The following is a 20,809-nucleotide window of genomic DNA, read 5'->3' as shown; positions in this document are numbered from 1 at the left end:
TAAAGTGCTGTGTGTGCTACAGTTCATCTCTGTGTCTTTGATTTAGGGAAATACCACTCCTCTCCATTCAGGTCTTTGACTTCAAAACCAGTAACTTAACTAGCGAGCACTCAGCATTTCCCCTGGACTGCCCTAAACTGCTTAAAATGTTACACTACTTTTTTATATATTAGCTCCCCTTTGATTCAAGACTGTTCTAAGATCAGCCCTTACCTCGTACTCTAGCTACTTATCACATTCACAATAGAACTCAGAATATTGTGATTGATGGATGATTCACTGACTTAATGAAGGTATCTCTTAGCTACTCTATACAGGCATGTGCCCCCTATCATCATTAGTAGCATTTATACTCTCTTCTATATGCAGGAAGTTAAAAATCTCCCATCATGATAATTCAATGTAATAATAAAGTCAGCAACAGTGTTACGGACATCTTTATTATTGTTCATGTTTCATTTGACTGGCTAGGACACAATGAAATTTGACACTGAACTAACACCTAGGACACAAAAGACTATGAGAAGTGGAATAGTAGGAAAACAATCACTATTTTCTCTCTTCTCCAAAAATTCAATGTGTGAGTAAAAGGGGACTCAGCCTTTCAGAAGGATCAGTCAGGGGCTGAGGTGGTGTGGAAGAAACGAGATTTAGAAGCAAACCAGAGAGGGGAAGAAAGGAAAACATTATCTAGAAAATTCTTGAAAGTTGTACAATCAGATCATCTGAATAGAAAATACAGGACAGTTATGTTTTCCACTGCAAGAGAAATATACCACGATAACACATATAAGGATTGTATCCTCACAGGGGGATGTCCAGCAAGGTAAGATAATAATTTCACCCCAAGTGTTATCTTACATGCAAGTAGTGCTGTGTGGAAAAAAATGTACTGCCCCGATAAAAGAATGCTTAGGGTGAATACTGTCTAAGTGGCAATGATTTAAGAAAAAAAAACCAACAACAAAGTGCAAATAGATGGATAAAAGAATCATCATTTCTCCTAGGTTCAAAAACCCACATCTTGTATGAAGACAAAAGTCAATTTGACTGAAGGCTACCAAAGGAAACTGCAACTGCATGAAACAGTGGAAAAAATAGTTAACAATTTTTAATGTTTATTATCAGATCAGAGCAAGCCCAGCTGAGGCCACCATGAGGGCCAGGAGCACATGACGCAGGAGGAGAAGCTGGGGGAGCTGCGTTTGTTCAGTTGAGAGAAGAGAAGGCTGCAGGGGGATCTGATTACAGTTTTCTACTACCAAAAGTGAAGTGATATAGAAGACAGCCAGAATTTTCCAAGAGGTGCACAGTAAAAGGGCAAGAGGCAGCGGATGCAATCTGCAACAAGGGAAATTCCAGTTGGGACATAAAGAAAACAATTTTTCAGTGAGTGGTACAGTCCTGGGACAAGGCCCAGGCTCCATCCTTGGAGACTTTCAAAACTCAACTGCAAAAACAACCCCTGAGCAACACAAAAGTTAAACTTACTTGAGGAGGAAGTTGGACTAGAGACTGCTACAGGTCCTTCCCCAACCTAAATTTTTTTATGATTCTATAATATTTGCATTGACATTTGAATGAGCTTTTTCATGTCCTCCCTATATTCACTTTTCACAGGGAATCCAAAGGGTCATTATCTGATACTGTAAATCACAGTTAGAGGACAAAATTAACAAATTTAACATTTACTTTAGAAAAATCTGTGTTAGGAGCAGCTTGCATGCACAGAATACTGTGCTGTGACCAAGCATGCTTCAAGTATCTCAGGCACATGGCCACTATGGCATACCGTGGTCTCACAGAAAGATTTGCAGTTATTCATGAAGTTAATCAGCTTGAATTCAGCGCATCCAAAGATATGCCTGCTCCCAGGTAGTCCGCCAACAGGGAAAGGAATTGTATTTATTACAGAAGTGATTTGCTGAAAATCATAATTTGTTTAAATCTAGTTTGGATCATTAGAGTTTTTTCCCCTGAGGTTTCAGGAGTGAGCTTGATTGGTACCATGGAAAGATGATAACAGTAATGATACTCTGGAGGAGGAAGACATCAACAAATTTTAAGTCTTGGCATTTCTAGTAGGGAGCAGAGAAAGCTCCAACAGCTGGATATGTTTGACAAGGAAAGGAAATGGGAAAGATAAATTGCCATTTCACATTCTAATAGATTAAATGCACTAAGGAGGAGCTTGAGCTTGGTTGGGGTTTTTTTTTCCTCCTCCCCCCCCTTTTTTTTTTTCTTTTTTTCTTTTCCTTGTTTGGAAAGCTACAATCTATTTTCCCTGTCTTCACACAGTATACTTCCTGTAGGAGCTATTTGTTTATTTACCCATTTTAATCACAAGGAAAGTATTCATTATAAAATCTCTCTTTAGAGCAAAGGAGAAACCTTCCAGCCACACGGCTGACACATGTTAACTCGCAGGTATTCACAGAGCAGGTTCTGTTTTAAGCCATCTTTCAGGCAGCCACACAAAGACCACCAAAGCTGGGTGTTCAGCTCTGCCAGACCTCCCCCAGCCAGCAGCCCTTGCCAGGAAACACAGGTGACAGCTTGAATGATAAAAAGGCATTTAGAGGGGAAAAAGAAAAAATGCACTGGTTTAGTCTGGGCAGCACCTTAATATAAACCTGCAGGGGCCTTTGTGTACAGCATAGCACACAGCCATCCAAGCAGGAGCTTCAGAGCCAGTCACTTGCACCTCCAGTTTTCAAAGACCTCATACTGCCCCTGCCATTTATCGAGGAGGAGAAGGGTGGCTCCACTGCAGCTCTTCGCACAACCACAGATCTCAGAACACAGCACTGAGACAGCAAACCTTCCTCTCCCCTCCTCGTGCTGGTCCAGTGGAGGCTTTCTGGACACAGCAGAGGGGAGCCGAGAAGAGAAGCTTGCTCTGGGGCTGCAGCTGAAGCAGTTTGGAAAGGCAGAGCGCTATGACCTCACACAATTTGCTCTTATTTATTTCAGCAGTTCAAAAAAACCCCTCAGTGTTTAACTTTGCAAACAAATCATACTGACTTTGGCTATAAAGCTTACTGCAAATTTGCTCAGTTCAGAGAAGAGTTTCTCCACTGGCAAATTCTGGCAGGCAGCTCTCCAGCACTGGAAGAACTGCAGAAGAGCTGGTTTGTTTCCTTATCTCCAGCTCAGCCTCTCATGAGGTGCACCCCAAGAGGAAGGCTCCCCAGGGAAAGTGGGTTTCCCTGGTGGCAAGCAAGATGTTAGCACTAAGTGCTCCCAGGACAAGGCACTGCAAATGCTTACTCAGACCTTTTGAAGTGACCACAGTGCTGCTGTTTATCATTCTTGTCTTTCCAGTACCACACATCATTCCTTCTGGCCACAAACAGAGCTGCCAGCTTCCCAGGTGACTGTACAAGGGAAACAGTGGCTTATTCTACACCCAACAATTCAGAAGTACTAGATTCAGGACAAAATGGTGATTTGCAAAACACATTGCTAAACACAATAAAAATTTTACCTTGCTTTTAGGAGGAAGAGGGTGCAAAAAAGGGAGAAGGACATCGTAAAAATATGTGAAATGTTCTAATGTATAAGAGGAATATGTGTGCTATGAACTTCATTTTAGATATACGGACATAGTCTTTTGAAACAAAGTCCAAAGATCTCCTTATGGTAGAGAATGCAACTTGCCACTCTGGTGCATAACAGATGAGCAAACACACAGTGGCATCTGCCTTCATAAAAACTGAGATGACTAGCTTTCAGAGGTTGGGGTGCCTATAGATAAATTGCCCAGCATTTCCTACTGTAAGGTTCTTTCTTCATCTGTTTGTAAACTTTGCCAAAGTTTAACTGTTTTGGCTGAAAATACCCATGCCAGGTGTTTGCCTCAAGCTCATTTTTTTTGGATAGTTTCATCAAAAAATGTCTCAGCTATTTCCAAGAACAAAATTATGGAAGAAAACTTTGTTTTGTCCATGTTAAAAATATTTCAACTGCTCCACTGAAAAGCTCTTGCACTTCCATGCTTGCAGTTTGGCACAAGGTTGTCTTTTCATCAGGGCGTTACATTTGTAAACATAAAAAGTGCCCATACTACATCAAGCTAAATCTGAAAAACCAGTGTTTGCACATGCTTGGAAGAGACCTGTTTTGCAGCTAAATTGTTTGGGTCGTCCTATGCTGAGCATGCTCCACTCTCTCTCTTTCTGCAGTGTAACTGAACTACTCACACACAGAGTAACAGAGTAACAGAGTATGCTACAGGCCAAGGTTACAAAGGCTGAGCTGGATATTCTTTGAAGTTTAGAGCTTCCCATCTCCTTCTGGTGGCTGACCTGAAAGGTGATAAATCTATGTTGATAACAGCTACTCCATTAGCAAGAGTCACAGTAGCCTCACTGTTTAATTCTAAAATTATCACATATATAAATATATATACAGACACTTAAAAGAACATCAGGGTAACAGTTTGGGCACTCAAATTAAGAAAAGCTAGAACCACGTTCCTTATACTACCTTAATAAGACCTTGTGTGTACACATTATGACACAACCCTTAAAAACACACTCACCTGCTTTTCTTCTCTCCCCAATCTCTATCTCTTCTTCACCCAATGTAAAGATGGACTATGCCCTGGGGATGAATCAAAGTTGTGTAATGAGGCAGAAGAATGCCTGCCTCGTTTGTTAGAACATGTGTGTTAAATGTACAAGGCAGAGGGCTGCAAGAGGACAAAAGAACTGCTAATATTTAAGGCAAATGAATGATGCCTGAAGAACTGATTTTTAAATTTTTTTTTTTTAAATTCCATTCTGTCAGAGGAGTTCACAAATGCTGCTGAATGCAAAACGTAAATCTAATTTCCGCAGGTTGCCACTGACTGCGCGCTTTCAATTTGATCAGTATCACCCTGTGACAGCTATCATCAATGGAAAAGATTCAGTATTAAGAGCTCTCTGTATAACATAAAGGACTGAAAAATGGCATACTTACGACAAAGATGTTTCAAACTTCAGCTCTTGTATGCCTTAGTTTCCCCCTTTCTGAACAGGGAAAGACCACTACTTCACTGATAGGGGTGTTGGAAAGCTAGTTAATGACGTGTGTGCAGAGCATTGTAGTATCAGTGACAAGCACCGAGAATCCAAAAGGAAAGTATTTACCTTATCTTCAGAACAGGCTTTAAAGAGTGAGCAGCCAGTAAGGCTGGTGGCCTTCACCTGAACTACAGAAGTTACATACAATATTGAACAGTATCTCCTTCAGTAAGCATTTCAGGCAACAAATGAAGCAATGGTCACAGAGGGGGAAAAAAACCCCAAACTTAAAGATTCATACAACTGCAGACTGTACCATATATGTGGCACATATAAGGCACAGTGAGCCTCAGCTGTGGTACTTCCTAACTGCCAAATGCTTAACTTTGCAAAGTTAGTATTTTTAAATGTAGCTTTTCAGGTGCCCAACCTGTAACTAAGGTTTGATTAGCGTATTCATGACAAACTCTGCCCTGATGAAATTTGACAAAAGCGATTTTTGGGAGGTAAACCTAATAAGTAGGTCCACACACTGCTTTGTTTTAGGCAGCCTTGATCTGGCTTCAGATTTTCTGGTCTACCTCAATGAGAGGTGAAAATGGCAGCCTCCACGTGTCCACAGTTTTCAGCTGTGAGCAGGGTAAGATCCTTACACACATAACTAATGTTGTCATCTGTACCTGCACAACTAACTGTGGCACAGTGCCATTCATGCATACATATATTAGAAATGCATATTAAGTATGCTTTTAAGCATATACACAAGATACATAGAGACACACACATCTCCAACACTTAAATTTCCAAAGCAAGTTTGAATTTTCCACGTTAAAACTATAAAGGGGAAGGGGTTGCTTTGTATCTATCTCCCCCTTTTCCCTCCCCAAATGAGGTATCTTATTTCACCAGGCTAGAGCTTTAGAAATATTCTGCAAAACCAGAACACAAACTACCATGCAATTTCACTTTGATCACATTTCTTCTGCTAGCAGCTTTGCTGGGATTGTTAGCAAGCCAACTGTCAGCACGCAGTAAAGAAATATCAGTGCATGTCTGTGCAATACACCGGGCTCACAAAACACAGGCCTAGATCCTGCCCTCTGTTGCAGATGAAGTTCACAGAGGAAAGGGAATAAGGACTCTCTTCTTCCATCTGCCCTGAATGCAGCGGCGAGGCAGGATTCCAACCTAGCACTCAGGAGAGTGCCAAAAAAGGGACTGGCTACTGTGCTGGCTGCCACCCCAGGGCCCCAGGGGTGTGAGGCCCGCCAGCTGTGGGGTGGAGCCGTGCCCCCAGCCAGCTACAGCCTCTGCTTCTGTCTAGCCTGCTGGCTCAGCTCGTGTAATGATCGTTTTAAGAAAAGCAATATTGTGCAGTTCATGATGCGGTGCAGGTGTTCACCTTCAACTATCCCTGCCCTGTGCTGGCAGAGCAGCTCCTGCAACACACACGGCCAGCACTTGCCTGCCTTCTCCACGCTGCAAAGAGCAGCACCTTTAAGACCCTCGGGTTAGCTTTATTCTGAAAATGGAAGTGTTAAGGAAAGAAAAGCTCTCTCCTGAATACAGGGAGATCAGATTTTTAACTGACAGTCCCTCCTGTGTAAAGATGTGAACAATTCGGCAGACTTGGTACATCTGCCAAACCAAGACCAACCTCAGCAACTCCAACTGGCACCTCTGGGCAGAGGCTGCCAGTGCACTGGAGCTGATTAAGCAGCATTCAGATAATCAACCTGCCCCAGTGATGCAGGAGTGTGGAGGGAAGGGAAGGAATAAATTTCAGCTGCAGGGTATAACAAACTGCTAGGGGCAAAAATTTCTTCAGCTGTTCCTTAAGGCACCGTGGAACCACCAGCATTTTGACCTTGGTAGATTTAGACAGGGTAGGACTGTTGTACCCTTGAAGACTCAATTTCACTAGGACCCAATGCTGAACTAAATGAGAGATAGATGGAGATGGGGATTTTAACTGCCAAATGGCATTTTTTTCCTGCTAGGAAAGAGAAAGCAGTTTCATTCCCCAAAAAATAAATTCCCCAGGTTTAAACAACATTAGGATCGTGGTATTTTTTATTTTTGTCTGGACATACATATTTGAGAGAGTTCTAATAAACAGACCATTTCCTCTGACTTTTATTCAAAGGCACTAATGAACTCTGCTTTTTAAAACGCAAGAATCTGCTTGGTTTGCTATAGTTCAATGAAACTTCAGGCAGGAGAATCTCTATTCAGTCCTTTTCAAATAGTTCACAAAAATGTATTAAAGAACTACGAACTGAGTTACAAACTACCAAACAGTATTTTGACCTCTCCCAACATCCCCCATAGTAGAATCTCACTGCTGCCAAACAAATACTGACTATTCTTCAAACAATCCCACCCATTAGAGGAAACGAGTGCATAGAAAAATTAAGGGACCCGTCTAGCACCCCAACGCAAGACAGTGGCCAAGCTGATGGTAAAACCTTGTTATGATGACTTCATTGTGGAGCTGAGCAATAAATTCAGCCTTTTTCCAGAGATGTCATATAACAAAGTTATCTCAAATCCTAAAGCAAGATTCATATACTTAGACAAAACAAAGGTTTAGCCATTTCACGTTTTCTTCCCCCTGTTTTCATATTAGACTTTGGACTTTACATTCAACGCATATATTAAAGCGATCAAAGTAGAGGAATTCAATTTACCCTTACAGGTGCAGCTATACACAAACTACATTCCCTTGGGAGAGCTTGTTCTTGCTACATCTTTGCAGCTAAGCTGGAACTACGCTGGGCTTTTATCCCATTTGAAGCAACAGATCCCACATACATAACCACATTAGTTTTCATGTAATTCTTTGACCTGGAAGCAATCATAGTTTTCCTCTGCAAAAGAGTGAGCTATAGCCAGTTGTAGAATTTGAATTTTTTCTGGCTGGGCAACATATTTTATGCTTTTGTATGTCAAAGTAAAATTTGAAAAAAAATGTAAATGCTTCATTGAGTTACAAACAATGAAAAAAAGGTGTTCTGCCTGCCATCAAACCCTGCTGTTAAAATATTAACACAATGTAAATATTGTAATATTGAGGAAGTACACTGTGTCAGTACTTCCTGGCACGGTACAAGAGCTTCACTGTTCACTTCAGTCCCTGCTGTTAGTTTTAAACACGCACAACTTAAACATGGCATCTGAGCTTCTCCAGTCCTGGTGTGGAATTGCAGAGAGGCAAAATCCTACTGTAGGTTCTCTCTACACTAAAAAACAAAGTATTAAAAAGAATCCCTAAACCCAAACAATTATGTAGATGTCAGTACTTTTGAGGCAAAAATATTCCACAGGGTCTTTCAAAAATCCTGGCATATTGCTGCCAAACATGGAAAGATCTTTGGGTATGCACTGTCCTCCCCTTCCTCAGAGAAGAAAAATAAGCTGCAAATGCCCTCCAATGCCAGAAGCCTGAAAGCCCAAGTTATTCCTCATGGCAAAAGTCCCATTCCCCAGATTTGCCAGTAAAGCACATTACTTGCAATTGACTCACTCTCTCAATTGACTGAATAAGCAGCATGTGTGTAATAAACAGAATGAAGCAGCTACCTGCCATTAGTAAGCCAGATGTTGCTATCAGGTCTTAAGAAATGCTGTCTAGCTGCTGTAATTGTATTTATTGCTGTATTTGTCATGGAAGTGCCAAAGAAAAGAAGCACAGCTTCAAAAAATGGTGAAAACAGAGAATGACCTCTTTATAGAAAACAAAAAAACCAACTGGTCATACTTGCAAAAAGCCAGTAGACTTGTTCTAGGGGGACCTGGGGGCAACTGGAGGAGTTCAGAGCAGGATTTCACTCTGCTGGTTTTGGTTAATACGAGGTAAAGTCCCGTCACTGACAAAGCCACCAGTTTCAATGGAAATAGCATAAAGCCTTGAAATCTGAAGTTACCACTATTTACGCTTAGAGGCCTCATTGTGTCACGCACTGTGGCATGTCTGACAAAGACTGTCCTTGTCCCACAGACCTAATGATCTAAATTCAAAACAGCATGAAATACCAGGGAATAAGAACCGAATGTGTGAAATGCCTAATATTCCAGAAATGTCTAATCCCAGCAAAACTGGATGGCATTTTGTATTATGACAAAAGAAAGCCGTAAACACCGCTTCATGCTACCACAGGAAATACAAGAAGTCCAAACTGTCACAGACTTTCTAAAATACACTGAATAAACAGCTTATTCCAGATTTAAATCATCTGCTGCTCCTGAAGCTTTCTCACCTTTCAGACATGTTCCCATACACAAATGGGAAATAAAATGACTTGTACAATGCCCCCATATGCCAGTCACAGCATCAGACAAGCTTTATTCTTACAGATGGCAAGAAATTGCCCTGGGGGTTAACAGAGATTTTCCACTTTTTTAACTCACTCACAGAATCTTATTCTGGAAGAGCTTCTTCAGTCATGTATCCAAATGCATCACCAGATTTGTACATGGTCAAGACTACCACAAAGCCCCCACCCCCCAACATTTTTTCACATGTCAGTTTATGTGCTAAGGAAAAGCACTATGAACACAACACTTAGCCCCTTTAGCTTTCATCTTACTTAAAAGGGGAGAAAAACTCTTGAGAACTCAGTGAGCATTCAATATATGCAATGGGCATGAGAGCGCTACAGTAAGTCTAGGAACAGGACATCATTCCAAAACTGAACTACTTACTGTGAGGGGGGTTGTTCATTTGTTTGTTTTTTAAAGATAAACAGGGTTTTTTTGGTCTGTTTCATGAAATATTACAGCTAAGATCCTTCTCCACTTCCATAAATGGATGTTTTTCTTATTCTCAGTGGGTGGTCTCAGAGTTTTGACAGAGGAACATCACAAGCTAAAAACATAGGATGCTGCAGAGATAGCCCACCTGCAGCGGTGGTGGATGTGAAGGGGGAGAGAAAAGGTGATTGCAAAGGCCAAAACAGACTGTGGTGGGGGAAATCAAAGGTCAGAAATGTATTCACAGCCCTAACAATGGGGGAGTCCTGGTGAAATGAGCAGCCAAAAAGCACAGATATATTAGGAAAACAAGGGATGCAGAAAAGAAGCAAAAATTTTTAGCTTTCACTTATGCTGTTGTTATAGTTTTTTTAAAAAAAAAGTTCTGAATAATAAACTCAGCCATAAGGCTTGGCATTCCTTTTAGTGTAGTTAAGGCATTGTGCAAACTGGTTTCTTTTACATTTCTATTTTGTGCTAGTCAATTTAAAGAAACAAATCTTCCTTTAAAAGCTCTGGTACGAACCATATGTCAATGCAAACACCTGCTACTACCCTGTGTATTGCTTGGTTTCTTACCTGTTTTCTACAAGAAAGTCTACCACATATTTCTTCAGACAATAGAGATGGGCATCCATCAGCCCTGTTCTGATGTGCATTCTGGGGTGCCTGGAAAAGAAAAAAAAAGGAAAAACATGGAGTTTTGCATGGCCATTTACAAGAGCTTGACTCTGCAAGTAAGTCAGTGGATACTGAAAAGTGTGCAAAGGCAGATCTGTTCCTTTCCACCTACTGCTGGATTAACGGAGGAGAACGGTGCAGACTGCCATTATTGGACTGTGTCTATAAACTTACACCTGCTGGCCCTGGGCTGATTTGCTGCAAAAGAAAACACCTCCTCCAAGGAGTCATTACTCCTGCTACATCTTCTTATGTAAGTGGAAATTGCACATTACTGGGCAGGAAGCCAAAGTAATGGGCCCAGAGTGCTAAAAGTTACAGTGGGTAATGTCAGGGTACAATAATTCAAAGCTTCTGGCTAAGTGCCTGCCTTAATATGCAAGGCTGTGCATGTTCTGCTAGCAAACACAACACTACTACTGTATTTTTTCCAACACTTCCTGGAGGGGAATAGGGAAAGGAGATGGGGTCTGCTCACCTTTCCTACACTACACATTACAAATGACTGCCACAGCTCAATTACAAAGTGTTTGCCTATCCAGCCTAGTAAGGTGGAAGAGATCAGTAAAACTCCCGCTCATCATTAGCCAAACAACGGCAAACAGGAAAGTCTTTGCTTTCAGACCAGCACCAGGTTAGTATTTCAGAAACTGGGAAATCTCCAATAGCATCCATATTTTAAGAGCAAAGTTATAAACCATAAAGACTCATTGATTCCTTCTCTTTTTGCATTCTCTGCTCTTAGACAGTGGAAACCCTTTTTAGAACCTGTCTGAAAGCAGCTAGTTATTTTATGCCAATGTTACTTTCCCTTCCACACACCTGTGCCCTCATTTGAGAGTGTTCTGGCTGTCTGAACACTCATCACTACTTCTCAGGATAAAAAAGCCACAAGAACATTTAGCTTGCAAATTAAAAAAGACAAAGCACAACAACAGTCAGGGACTACGCTGGGTTGTTCAAGAGATCTATAACTGCACTCAGAATCCAGAGGCTATTAAGGAGAGAAATTTCAATCCACACCTGAAATCGTCTCTGTTTTCATTTTTTCTCCTTTGATGCCTGGATTTCATAATGAAATTTGAATGAAGATAACTTATCAGTATATTCCATCCAACTTTTATTCACTTATTCCAGAACACACTAAAGTCAGATGTTTGTGATCGTGATCACTTTCATTACTTAGTTATCTCAGCAGAGGGATCTCTCACAACTTGGGCATGCATATCCATCTATCTATCTATCTATCTATCTCTCTCTCTGTGTAATAAATTAATACTAGCACACCGAATATTTAGTAACACCAAAGCAACTGAGAATATCAGGTGTTCTAGTAAGCCGTTTTTCAGTTTATTTCATTGATTTCATTTAATTAAATCATTGAGCTACCAAAGACTTAAAATTTTATAATTTAGGTGGCATTTCTCAAGCACAACGTTCAATTCAAGCTAAGCATATTATTAACTACAACGAAATTCTTTAAGTCCCACTTGCAAAGGAAAGCTCCTATAAACAGTAGTACAACACTTTGCAGTAAACTATGTGGTACTAAAAAATGATATATGCACTTTCAGTACATTAGTTCATTAACAAAACATGAGCTCACCTAGCAATGCTTCAGTACTGATGTTATCAGTGGCCCAGATGTTGCTGTGGAAGTCAGCCCAAATAGCAATGTTCCTTATGCAAAGAGGATAGGGAATCCACTAATTTTAATGAGGTCTTGCAGTTGGAAGTCAGCAGACTCCCTCCTGCTCTGCATCCTGAGGATTGTTTCCATATTTTATGTATTTATGAGGAGAATTTTCATATCTTCTCTGAGAAAAAGGGCTCCCTTGTATTTATATAATGAATATAATAGTATATTGAAATGGCTGAGAGAGACAAACAGAAAGAAATGGAACAGGGAGGAAAGCTGGGAAAATGAACAGACCAATGGAACAAGGCAAGAAACATGTTAAAAAAAAAAAAGAGAGAAATGTATGCAACATGGGAAGGAGAGAGAAAATAGGAGAAAAAAGCCCCAATTCTTAACTTGAAGATGACAAACAGGACACAGTTTCTTTAGTGCCAGAATGCCAGGTTCTTCTCGCCCTATTCAAGATCCATCACAACCCCCCTGAAACACAAAGCAGGGGAAGGCTGCAAGGGACAGACATCAGGCAGAAGAGTGTAAAACAGGAACTCCTCGATAAATGCCGGTTCTGTTGCCAGTGTCTGCACGGCTTTCACACATAGTCTCCCCACCTGCAAACTGGAATAACACTATTTAGCTACACCGCAGGACACTGAGGATTTGCAGGCTGAAGTTTGCAGGCTGAAGTTTGTATCTGCATGCAAGTATTGTACCAAGTTTCTCTGTAGCTAAGCAACTTTATAACAAAGTTATACAAAATCAGTGCAAGTGGACAGACAGTAGCACAGTGCTGTCCTAGCTGCAGCTCCATCACACACAAAAAAACCCCCACAAAAACCAGCCAGACAACAAGATGTACTGAAACGCCACACTCTGAGCTTTCAATGTAGAATATACTAACAATAACGGAACATCATGCTGGACAAGAGGGAGGTCCCACAATGAAAATCCTCTGAAATACAGACCACCTAAGTGATTTGCAACAGAATAGTCCCATAGATTAATATTATAATCACAGCTTCAAAGGTCAAACAGGCAAGTTTGGGCACATGCATAAACAAAGCTGGGATTTCTGTAAACCAGACTCAAGGAGAGAATAGCCACACTAAACCAGACTGATAAGAGCACTCTATCATAACAAGCCACTAAAGATGATGCTAATTTTCATTGACTAGTGCTTAAACCAGTTTATCTTCAGGTAAAAGCAAGGGAGCCAAATAATCTAACTGATAACAGCAAACTCCATCACCATTTCAAATGAGCATCTGGTTACTAATATCGAAAGCCACACTCCCTTCTCATGCTTCTGATCTCCCACTCCATCAGCTAATCTTTACAACATATGAAAAATGAGCCCTTCGCAAGGAACAGCTGATACAGAGAGAATCGAATAACAAACAATGCATGTGCCAAGAGCTGACGCACCTAGACTTATCGCTCTGAGGGAGATAATACAGAAGGCTTTTAATTATATCATCAAAGCAAGAGAGAAGGTACGAGGAGGGGCTGGCTGCAGATGGTTAAGTGTTAATGAATGCCGGGTTGGGTGGTTTATCAAAAGAAAAAGACTGGATATATCTCTGAGAGGGTCACCGTTGAGATGAAAGTTGTAACAGCCATTGTGGAGCTCTTTAATGAGCGAGGAATGTCAAATGTGAACCCTTTAAGAATCATACCAATTACTAAATGAACTTTGGTTCAATCTAGCAAATGTAATCAAGCACAAGTCATTAAAATACATGGTAAAACTCCTATTGGTGCTGCCACTATAGTGTCTATTATTGTCTGTGCTCCCATGCAAGGGAGGGGGCTGCTCCCAGTTGTAAGCTCTGTGTGTTATGTTAAGTGATGGCAGATTTTAGCCCTAATGATGCAGCATGGAGGGCTCCCAGGCAGAACGTCGACAATGCAGAGGCTCGGAGAGATCTGTGGAGAAGTCAGGGAAAGATCAGCAATTAAAAGAGCAATTTCAAAGAACACAATTTAATGTGTAAAATTAGCTTTTATTAGCACATAATTCCACAAAATCCTGATTCGGGATGAGAGTGCATAAAGGTCTGCAAGAGTCCTTAGAAAGGTCTGTGCCTGTAATTCCTGACACGCCATTGTGAAATAATAAGCAGTACTAACAGGATTGATGCATGCTTCGTACATGGCATTGCTTTGAAAGTGGAGCCGGGAGCTTTTCTCTCCCTGATAACCTCTCTCAGGATTTCCTCCCTCAGGGAAATCAACCACTGATAGAGCAAACTTCCCTTGTTTAAAGGCAAAAAGATGGACAATTGTTTCAACTGTAAACTAATTAAGAGAGATTACCACCAAGAGCTGGAGGTTCAAACCAGCCCTGCACTCCCACTGACAGTGTGATAATGCCAGGCTGGGGTCAAAATCATAAATCTGAAGGGAGCACACACAATGCTTAAAGCCAAAAAGCCTCTCTACTAAGCATGGGATATTGCCACATTAACCTCACCACCTCACAAATAAACTAGCTGAGAAAGAGAAATCCCATGGCCTCTTTCCCTTTAACTTCATACAGCTGTTGACGGAAAATATGAAGGTCTTTAAATAAGCTCGAGGACCTGAGGCTGTCCGTACTCTAACACTAATCCGAGCAATGACACAATAAAAATCCAATCATACCTGCTATTAACCTGGCTCCTGAACCGATACCTGAATTACATCCACAGTGGGCTTATGGGGTATTAGTTCATCTTCCTCCCCATCACTTCAAAATAAGTAAATAAGTAACAGCACACTAAGTGCAAACTATGCATTCCACACATTTCTTTTCTAATTAATTGCATGTAGCTCACATAGTCCATGTAGCCAAACAGTCTACTGCATTCTTCCTATCCCCCACACTACGTACTGTGTTCTTGCGTAAAGCAGCGTGCCATCCAGTTCAAACACACGCTGCTGACCCCCGACTGCCTGCATGGAGGTGGTGCTCTCATGTTGACACAAAGCCAGGGTACAGATCAACATGAAGAGAAGTTTCCCAGCAAAAGCTGCCAGTCCACCTTTAACGTCTCAAACATTCCTACTTTTAAAGGCAAAAAAAAAAAAATCCCTAAATCACATTGCTCATTTACGGGACAGCTCTTGGCTGTAAACTCACTAATAATAAAAGACCACTGTTACGTTGGCTCTTCAGAAATCCCAGACACCTTATGACCTTAGGTTTTTTTATACAGTGCTTTTGCCCAAAAAGATCCCAACGCACTTAGCCAAATGAATGTCCCCTCTGTATCCCCAGCCTCCTTTGCCCACCAGTCAAATGCTGCCACCTCCGGGCTGAACCGCAGCAGCAGTGGAGGCGCAGGCCAGGACCCCCTCCTCGACACCCCCCCCCCGCCCCCCCCCCGCCCTGGCTCTACCCGGTGCCCCCCTTCCGCCTGGCTGCGGAGGAGGGGACAGAGTTTAACGAGAGGATCATGCTTCGTGAGTGGAACAACTGCTTCAGTTCTGGCTGGGAGGAACACCGCAGTGATGGGAGAGCGCTGGCGTGGAGAGGAAAAGGGCACAGAAATCCATCACCCAAGGTTTCCAGACGGCTACTGCGAGGTGTCTGCAACACGTGCCCTGGGTGACCCCGACCTCCACTTCCCAGCTCAGAGGCACCCCCTCACTGTTCCCCTTCCCCCAGTTTGGTAACAACTTTATTTACAAAGACAGGAGGGCAAGACGTGCTTTGGTCCCTTGAGGACCTGGGCAAGGGACGACAGGCCACGTTCACACCTTAACATCAACTGTCCAGAGGCAGCTCTGGGGGAACTACCCACCCATCCATCCTCCTGCATCAGGAATGGGAAGTACTTTCCAAATGAAAATATTTTATTGATCTAGTGACCTATGTTGCTTGAAAGCCTTCTGAATAATAAATATTTTTCATTTAAAACCTTCACCGCGTGCCATTTGTCTTTGTTGTATTATATTATTAATATACCCATGAGACTATAATACAAACTATGAACCTACTTCTGACAAAAACATGCTGAAAACTTTTTGGTAAAGGAACCAACTTTCATTGAAAGCCAAAGATTAAATCATTTTCTCTAGTATAAAGAATATAGGTTAGCAGTCAGAACTCAGGATTAATATTTGCTCAAGGTCAGTAGTGGTTTACATACAATAAGCCGGTGTGACCTCCCATAGAAAGAGTCATTATCTTGGCACCAACACTGTGCTTGAACGTTAACATCTCTCTTGACTTCGAAGGTGAACAGCAAGGGTGCTGTTAGCTGTGCAGCGAACACATCCCATGAACTTACACAAAATGTTTTTCTTTGCCCTGCTTCAGCTTCCCCATGTGAGAGCAAGAACAGCAGCAATTCCTCACCCACCCCAAGTCCAAGGAGCACTCCCTGGGGGGTGCACGGCCCCATCACTGGATGCACGTGCACCCCCCCAGGAGCATGCCAGACACAGCTGCCGGGGAAAGCGTTTCCCTGGGCTTGGTTCTAAGGGTCTTCTCTGCCATACTGAGTGCTAACAGCTGTAAGAAATAACACAGGGGCCAGGATCCCCACAATCCCCCTACCCCTCTTCTCTTTCCCTGTCACTAGAAAAACAGAGTTCATGAAAGTATTTTATACTAGACACTTCTATACTAGATTCAAATTTGCTAGAATACCCCAATTGCTGTGTAGAAACTGGGAAAGCAAAAGAGACACCAAAATGATAATAAGTCCAGAGTTTGGTGTGAACAGAACAGAATACACTGTGAAGGAGGGCGGGGATTGCCAGAGACATTATTAATAGGTTTTACCCTTGAGCTCTGGCAGCTACTTGTTCTGTACACAGAGGAAAAGGATTAATCAAGCCTTGCACGTAAAGGTTCTTTCTATGGTCTGCCAAAATATTTAAAGCGGTATATACAAAGTGTAAGCCTTATTATTATACACATTCAATGTAATCATCTTATGCTACAGTTAAGGCCAGGATGACAATAAAGTAGATTATTGTGCACTATAACCAATTCAATTCTGACACAACAGGACATGGCTTAGTCACTTGGTTCAGATCTGGTATTTGAGCTTATTTTTTTTATGCTGGGCTAAACTGTGATTTAAGAGATTTAATCAAGCTTTGGGAAATGCTTTCTTTGCTAAAAAGAGAGAAAGAACTGAAAGTCTGCACCTGGCAACCCTAATAATTTCCAATTTTCAGCTCATTTTGCTTCCTGCTTTGTGAAAATTCACCTTAGTAAATAATTGTTCCCCAAAATCACCAGGGCTGAAAGGATAGACAACACAAAGAGGAACAAGTTTTAAGCAAACAACTGAAGCTGGAGGATTGTACAGAGGCTACTGAAGAACAGCAGCTCCTGCTGATCCCTCCTACGCCAGTTCCCAAAGGGCTAAGCAGTAGACATATGATATATTTTCTTAAATCAAATAATTACAGTAAATGCATGGGAAACAGTGAAACTGAATACTAGGTCAAAGCTGTAGGTCACTAGCAATATATAGCTTAAACACAGCAAGGGTGCCACAATTTCTTTATGTCACTGGCCTAGACTCAAAGGCAAACAAAACAGTACTTGGCAGTGTGACTGCCTGATCACAGCTTTGCTCAATAAGATTCCAAAGACCTTCTGCACCTCCCAGGTGAGGTGCATTTTATTTAGAATCTATGATCTGCAAAATCTGGGAATTTAAGGTAATGGCATACCTTTGGACTATTAAAACACACAGGCAAAAAGAAATCCTCCCTCCCCCAACCTTAAATTGCAAGTAAAAGCAGAAGCGGAAAAAACAAAGTCAAAATAAGCATTATAAGCATTTCCTTTATATTTTACAGCGCCCAGGAGCAGGACAAACCGAAGCTGTCACACATACCTTTGGGCTTCCCATTGTGAGTAGCCTTCGAGGTACCTCATGAAAATCACTTACTTCTGCACCACCAATTTATTAAAACTAAAAATCCCTCTTTGAGCTACTGTTACTGTGCATAGGCCACTCACTTTCCGTTGCTAGGATCTTCACCTGACAAGCAAATGGGCTCTTATGATGGAAGATGCATGTTTGTGAGTCTTTCTTCAGAAGATATTTGCATTCAAAACAGTTACATTTCACAAGAGTCTGATAGCAGGTCATCAGCGTTAGAAAGAATGAGAGAAAAGAGAAGAAAAGAACAGTTCATGTGTGTTAGACAAAGCAGCATCTGGCTCCCCCCGACACTTAACAGTCCAGAAAGTGAGAAGACATGAGCTTTGAATCCAAAGATGGGAAAAATTTAAGTGTTATGGTTTAAATTACAAAAACCTACCCAAATCCAGCCCATGTAGGATGCCTTCTGCAGTAAATCTGGCAATGCTCATTTCCTTCATCTACTGTAAGTGAATTATAATTAGCTCCTGCTCCTTGAGGGTCTGCAGCTTCCTCAGCTGATGCTCTGACCAGTGCTTCCTTTTGATTTCCCCCTGGAACCTACCACTTTTGCCTCACTTTTGATTCAAGATAAGTTTTTACAGTTGCATCTATTCGCATCTCAACTCCACTGAAAACTGGACACTTTAGCCTTTGGCAACACAGTAACCATGCTTCACCCTGACAACATCCCAACAACTGCAAGTGTCAAATATTTAATCAGAAAATGAAAACAACTTTATCTCAGGCAAAAATTAAAGTGGGCACAGAACTTGGCTCTGCCGCCAGTGCAGAGGGAGCCTGGCTGTGACTGCTAGGACACAGGTTGCTCCACATCTTGGCAATGCTGAATGGGTAAATAAAAGAAAAATACATTTTAGGGGAAACTACACTAAGGTATCAGCAGTCAGACTTGATGAATCCTGCTTCCCTACAGAAAAACAGAGAGGTTTCCTGACTTGGCTACATTGAAGTCATGACTCAGACCATGTATTCAGATACATTCCCAGACACATGATAGCCTGGTTTTAGGACATCAACAACCTTAAGCCATGAGATTTCAGGACACAGAGCTGTCAGGGCTTGGGACATCATCAGCATTAGAGTACAGCCCAATTCTGCAGTGAAGAAATACCCAACGTGATAGGAACATCGCACAAGAAATACAGAGATACTCGTGTTCTTTTCTAGTTTAAAATAATCTATACTGTTTATCAGCTAATATTTTGACAGTGTCAAATAAGAACTTCATTAAAACAAAGCCTTAAAATTAGAAAATGCAGCATTCTTTTTGTAGAGTGACAGCAGAATTTAAAACCAAAGGAGAACTGAAGTCAGACTGAAGCCACTTGCAGACATCTCTCGTCTTTTCAACCCAAAAGAACTTTATGATTAATTATTTTAATAGCTAACTGGCATTTTACAAAACACCATTAGAAATACCATGGGATGATGAACGTATCAGGAAAAAAAAAGAGGAAAAAAGACAAGACACAGAAAAATCTATTGTCACCACAAGAAGAGCTTAACATCCACCCAAAGTCCAAAGTTGCATTTTTTAAACAAGTAATTACAGTGGTTACAACCACACTGGATTAGTTCCTGGTTACACCAGATTACTCATGATTTAAAATTTCCAGATTTGTTAACAGCTATAACAGAAGTTGCTGTTTCATACTACTATAAGAAACTGAGCTTACACCTAAAATGCTTTCAGGAGGATGCTTAAACTGGAGCACTACAGCATTAAGCACAACTGAACAGAAGTATACACTGCACTGATGACAGAGCTCGATTTCCAAAAATCTTTCTCATCTTTCACTCATTACTAGGACCTGAATAACAGCTTAAGGTTGGGCCAGAGGAACTTCAGTCCTTTTGAACAGTGATAATATGGCAATTAGAATACTGCAGAGGACAGAAGAAAATCCTGCCGAATTCAATGCAGTGAGACGGTACTTTGAGCAGTAGATTGACTTCCTTCCTTGGGACAGTTACTGCTGACTGAGAAACTTTTTGCAAACAGGAGTGCTGTTCTGTACAGCCCAGCATGTGCTAACTCACTCCACAGAGTAGGTGGGAGCTGCCTTTAGAATACGTAGGAGACAGTCACTGTTCATTTAAAAAAACAAAACAAACCCCACATTCTTGAAGAAAAAGCTGGACAGCTAATGAGACACTGCTCATCTGTTTATTTTCACGATTTAAATATTATTTTTTTCATTTTTTTTTAGTTGCAGCTACAAAGTCTAGTTTTTGGGTGGAATTAGCAAGCATTTTATTGCTGTGATAAGGAGACAGCAGCACACTACTTGTCTGGAGAAAGTGTGGCTTTGGCAATGAAATAGACAGGAGAAATATCAGTAATCTAGACCAGTGGTCTCTAAGAGTGAAAGTTATTAGCAGAGAACCATTTTCACCACTGATCACAAGCTGGTGTTGAAAAGTAAGAGAGAACACAGCAACTGAACCCTCTTCTCTGTTGCTCATGTTACCTGGGGCAGCAAGTTAAACTTCACAGCCTAGAAGCAATAAACTGGCTATGGCAAGTAACAGCATTCAGATACCTCCATAATTTGCTCTTAGAACAGCTCTCTGTACAAAGACCAGGATGGCAACAAATCCAATCCTTTTCCTTTACAAGGCTAAACCCATGGTAGGACAACTTCCTCATCTTGAAACACTCAGCCTAACAGAAAGATAAAAAAAAAAGGTAGTGGATGACCTGAAGATTATCATTTACAGTTTTACGGCAACCTCAAATACTATTAAAACAAAACAACTTCTATTCCCTTCTTGCTTGGAAGAGACTGGGACTATTCCGACTGTGGTTGTGGACTGTTTCAGTATTATCCAAC

At 41.4% G+C, this 20,809-nt stretch overlaps 1 protein-coding gene across 1 annotated transcript in view; it reads right to left on the bottom strand.

The window, feature by feature from the left end:
• Positions 1 to 20,809, bottom strand: part of EIF2B3 (eukaryotic translation initiation factor 2B subunit gamma) — a 103,863-nt gene that overhangs the window by 41,503 nt on the left and 41,551 nt on the right. The window contains exon 6 of the mRNA XM_074832179.1: positions 10,341 to 10,430. Within this exon, the coding sequence (XP_074688280.1) occupies positions 10,341 to 10,430 (90 nt within the window). The remainder of the gene's footprint in view (positions 1 to 10,340; positions 10,431 to 20,809) is intronic.

Source organism: Strix aluco, chromosome 8 (genome assembly GCF_031877795.1).
Source record: "Strix aluco isolate bStrAlu1 chromosome 8, bStrAlu1.hap1, whole genome shotgun sequence".
Lineage (NCBI taxonomy): Eukaryota > Metazoa > Chordata > Aves > Strigiformes > Strigidae > Strix > Strix aluco.
The sequence above is the reverse complement of the archived record's forward strand: the minus strand, read 5'-3'. Positions and strand labels throughout refer to the sequence as shown.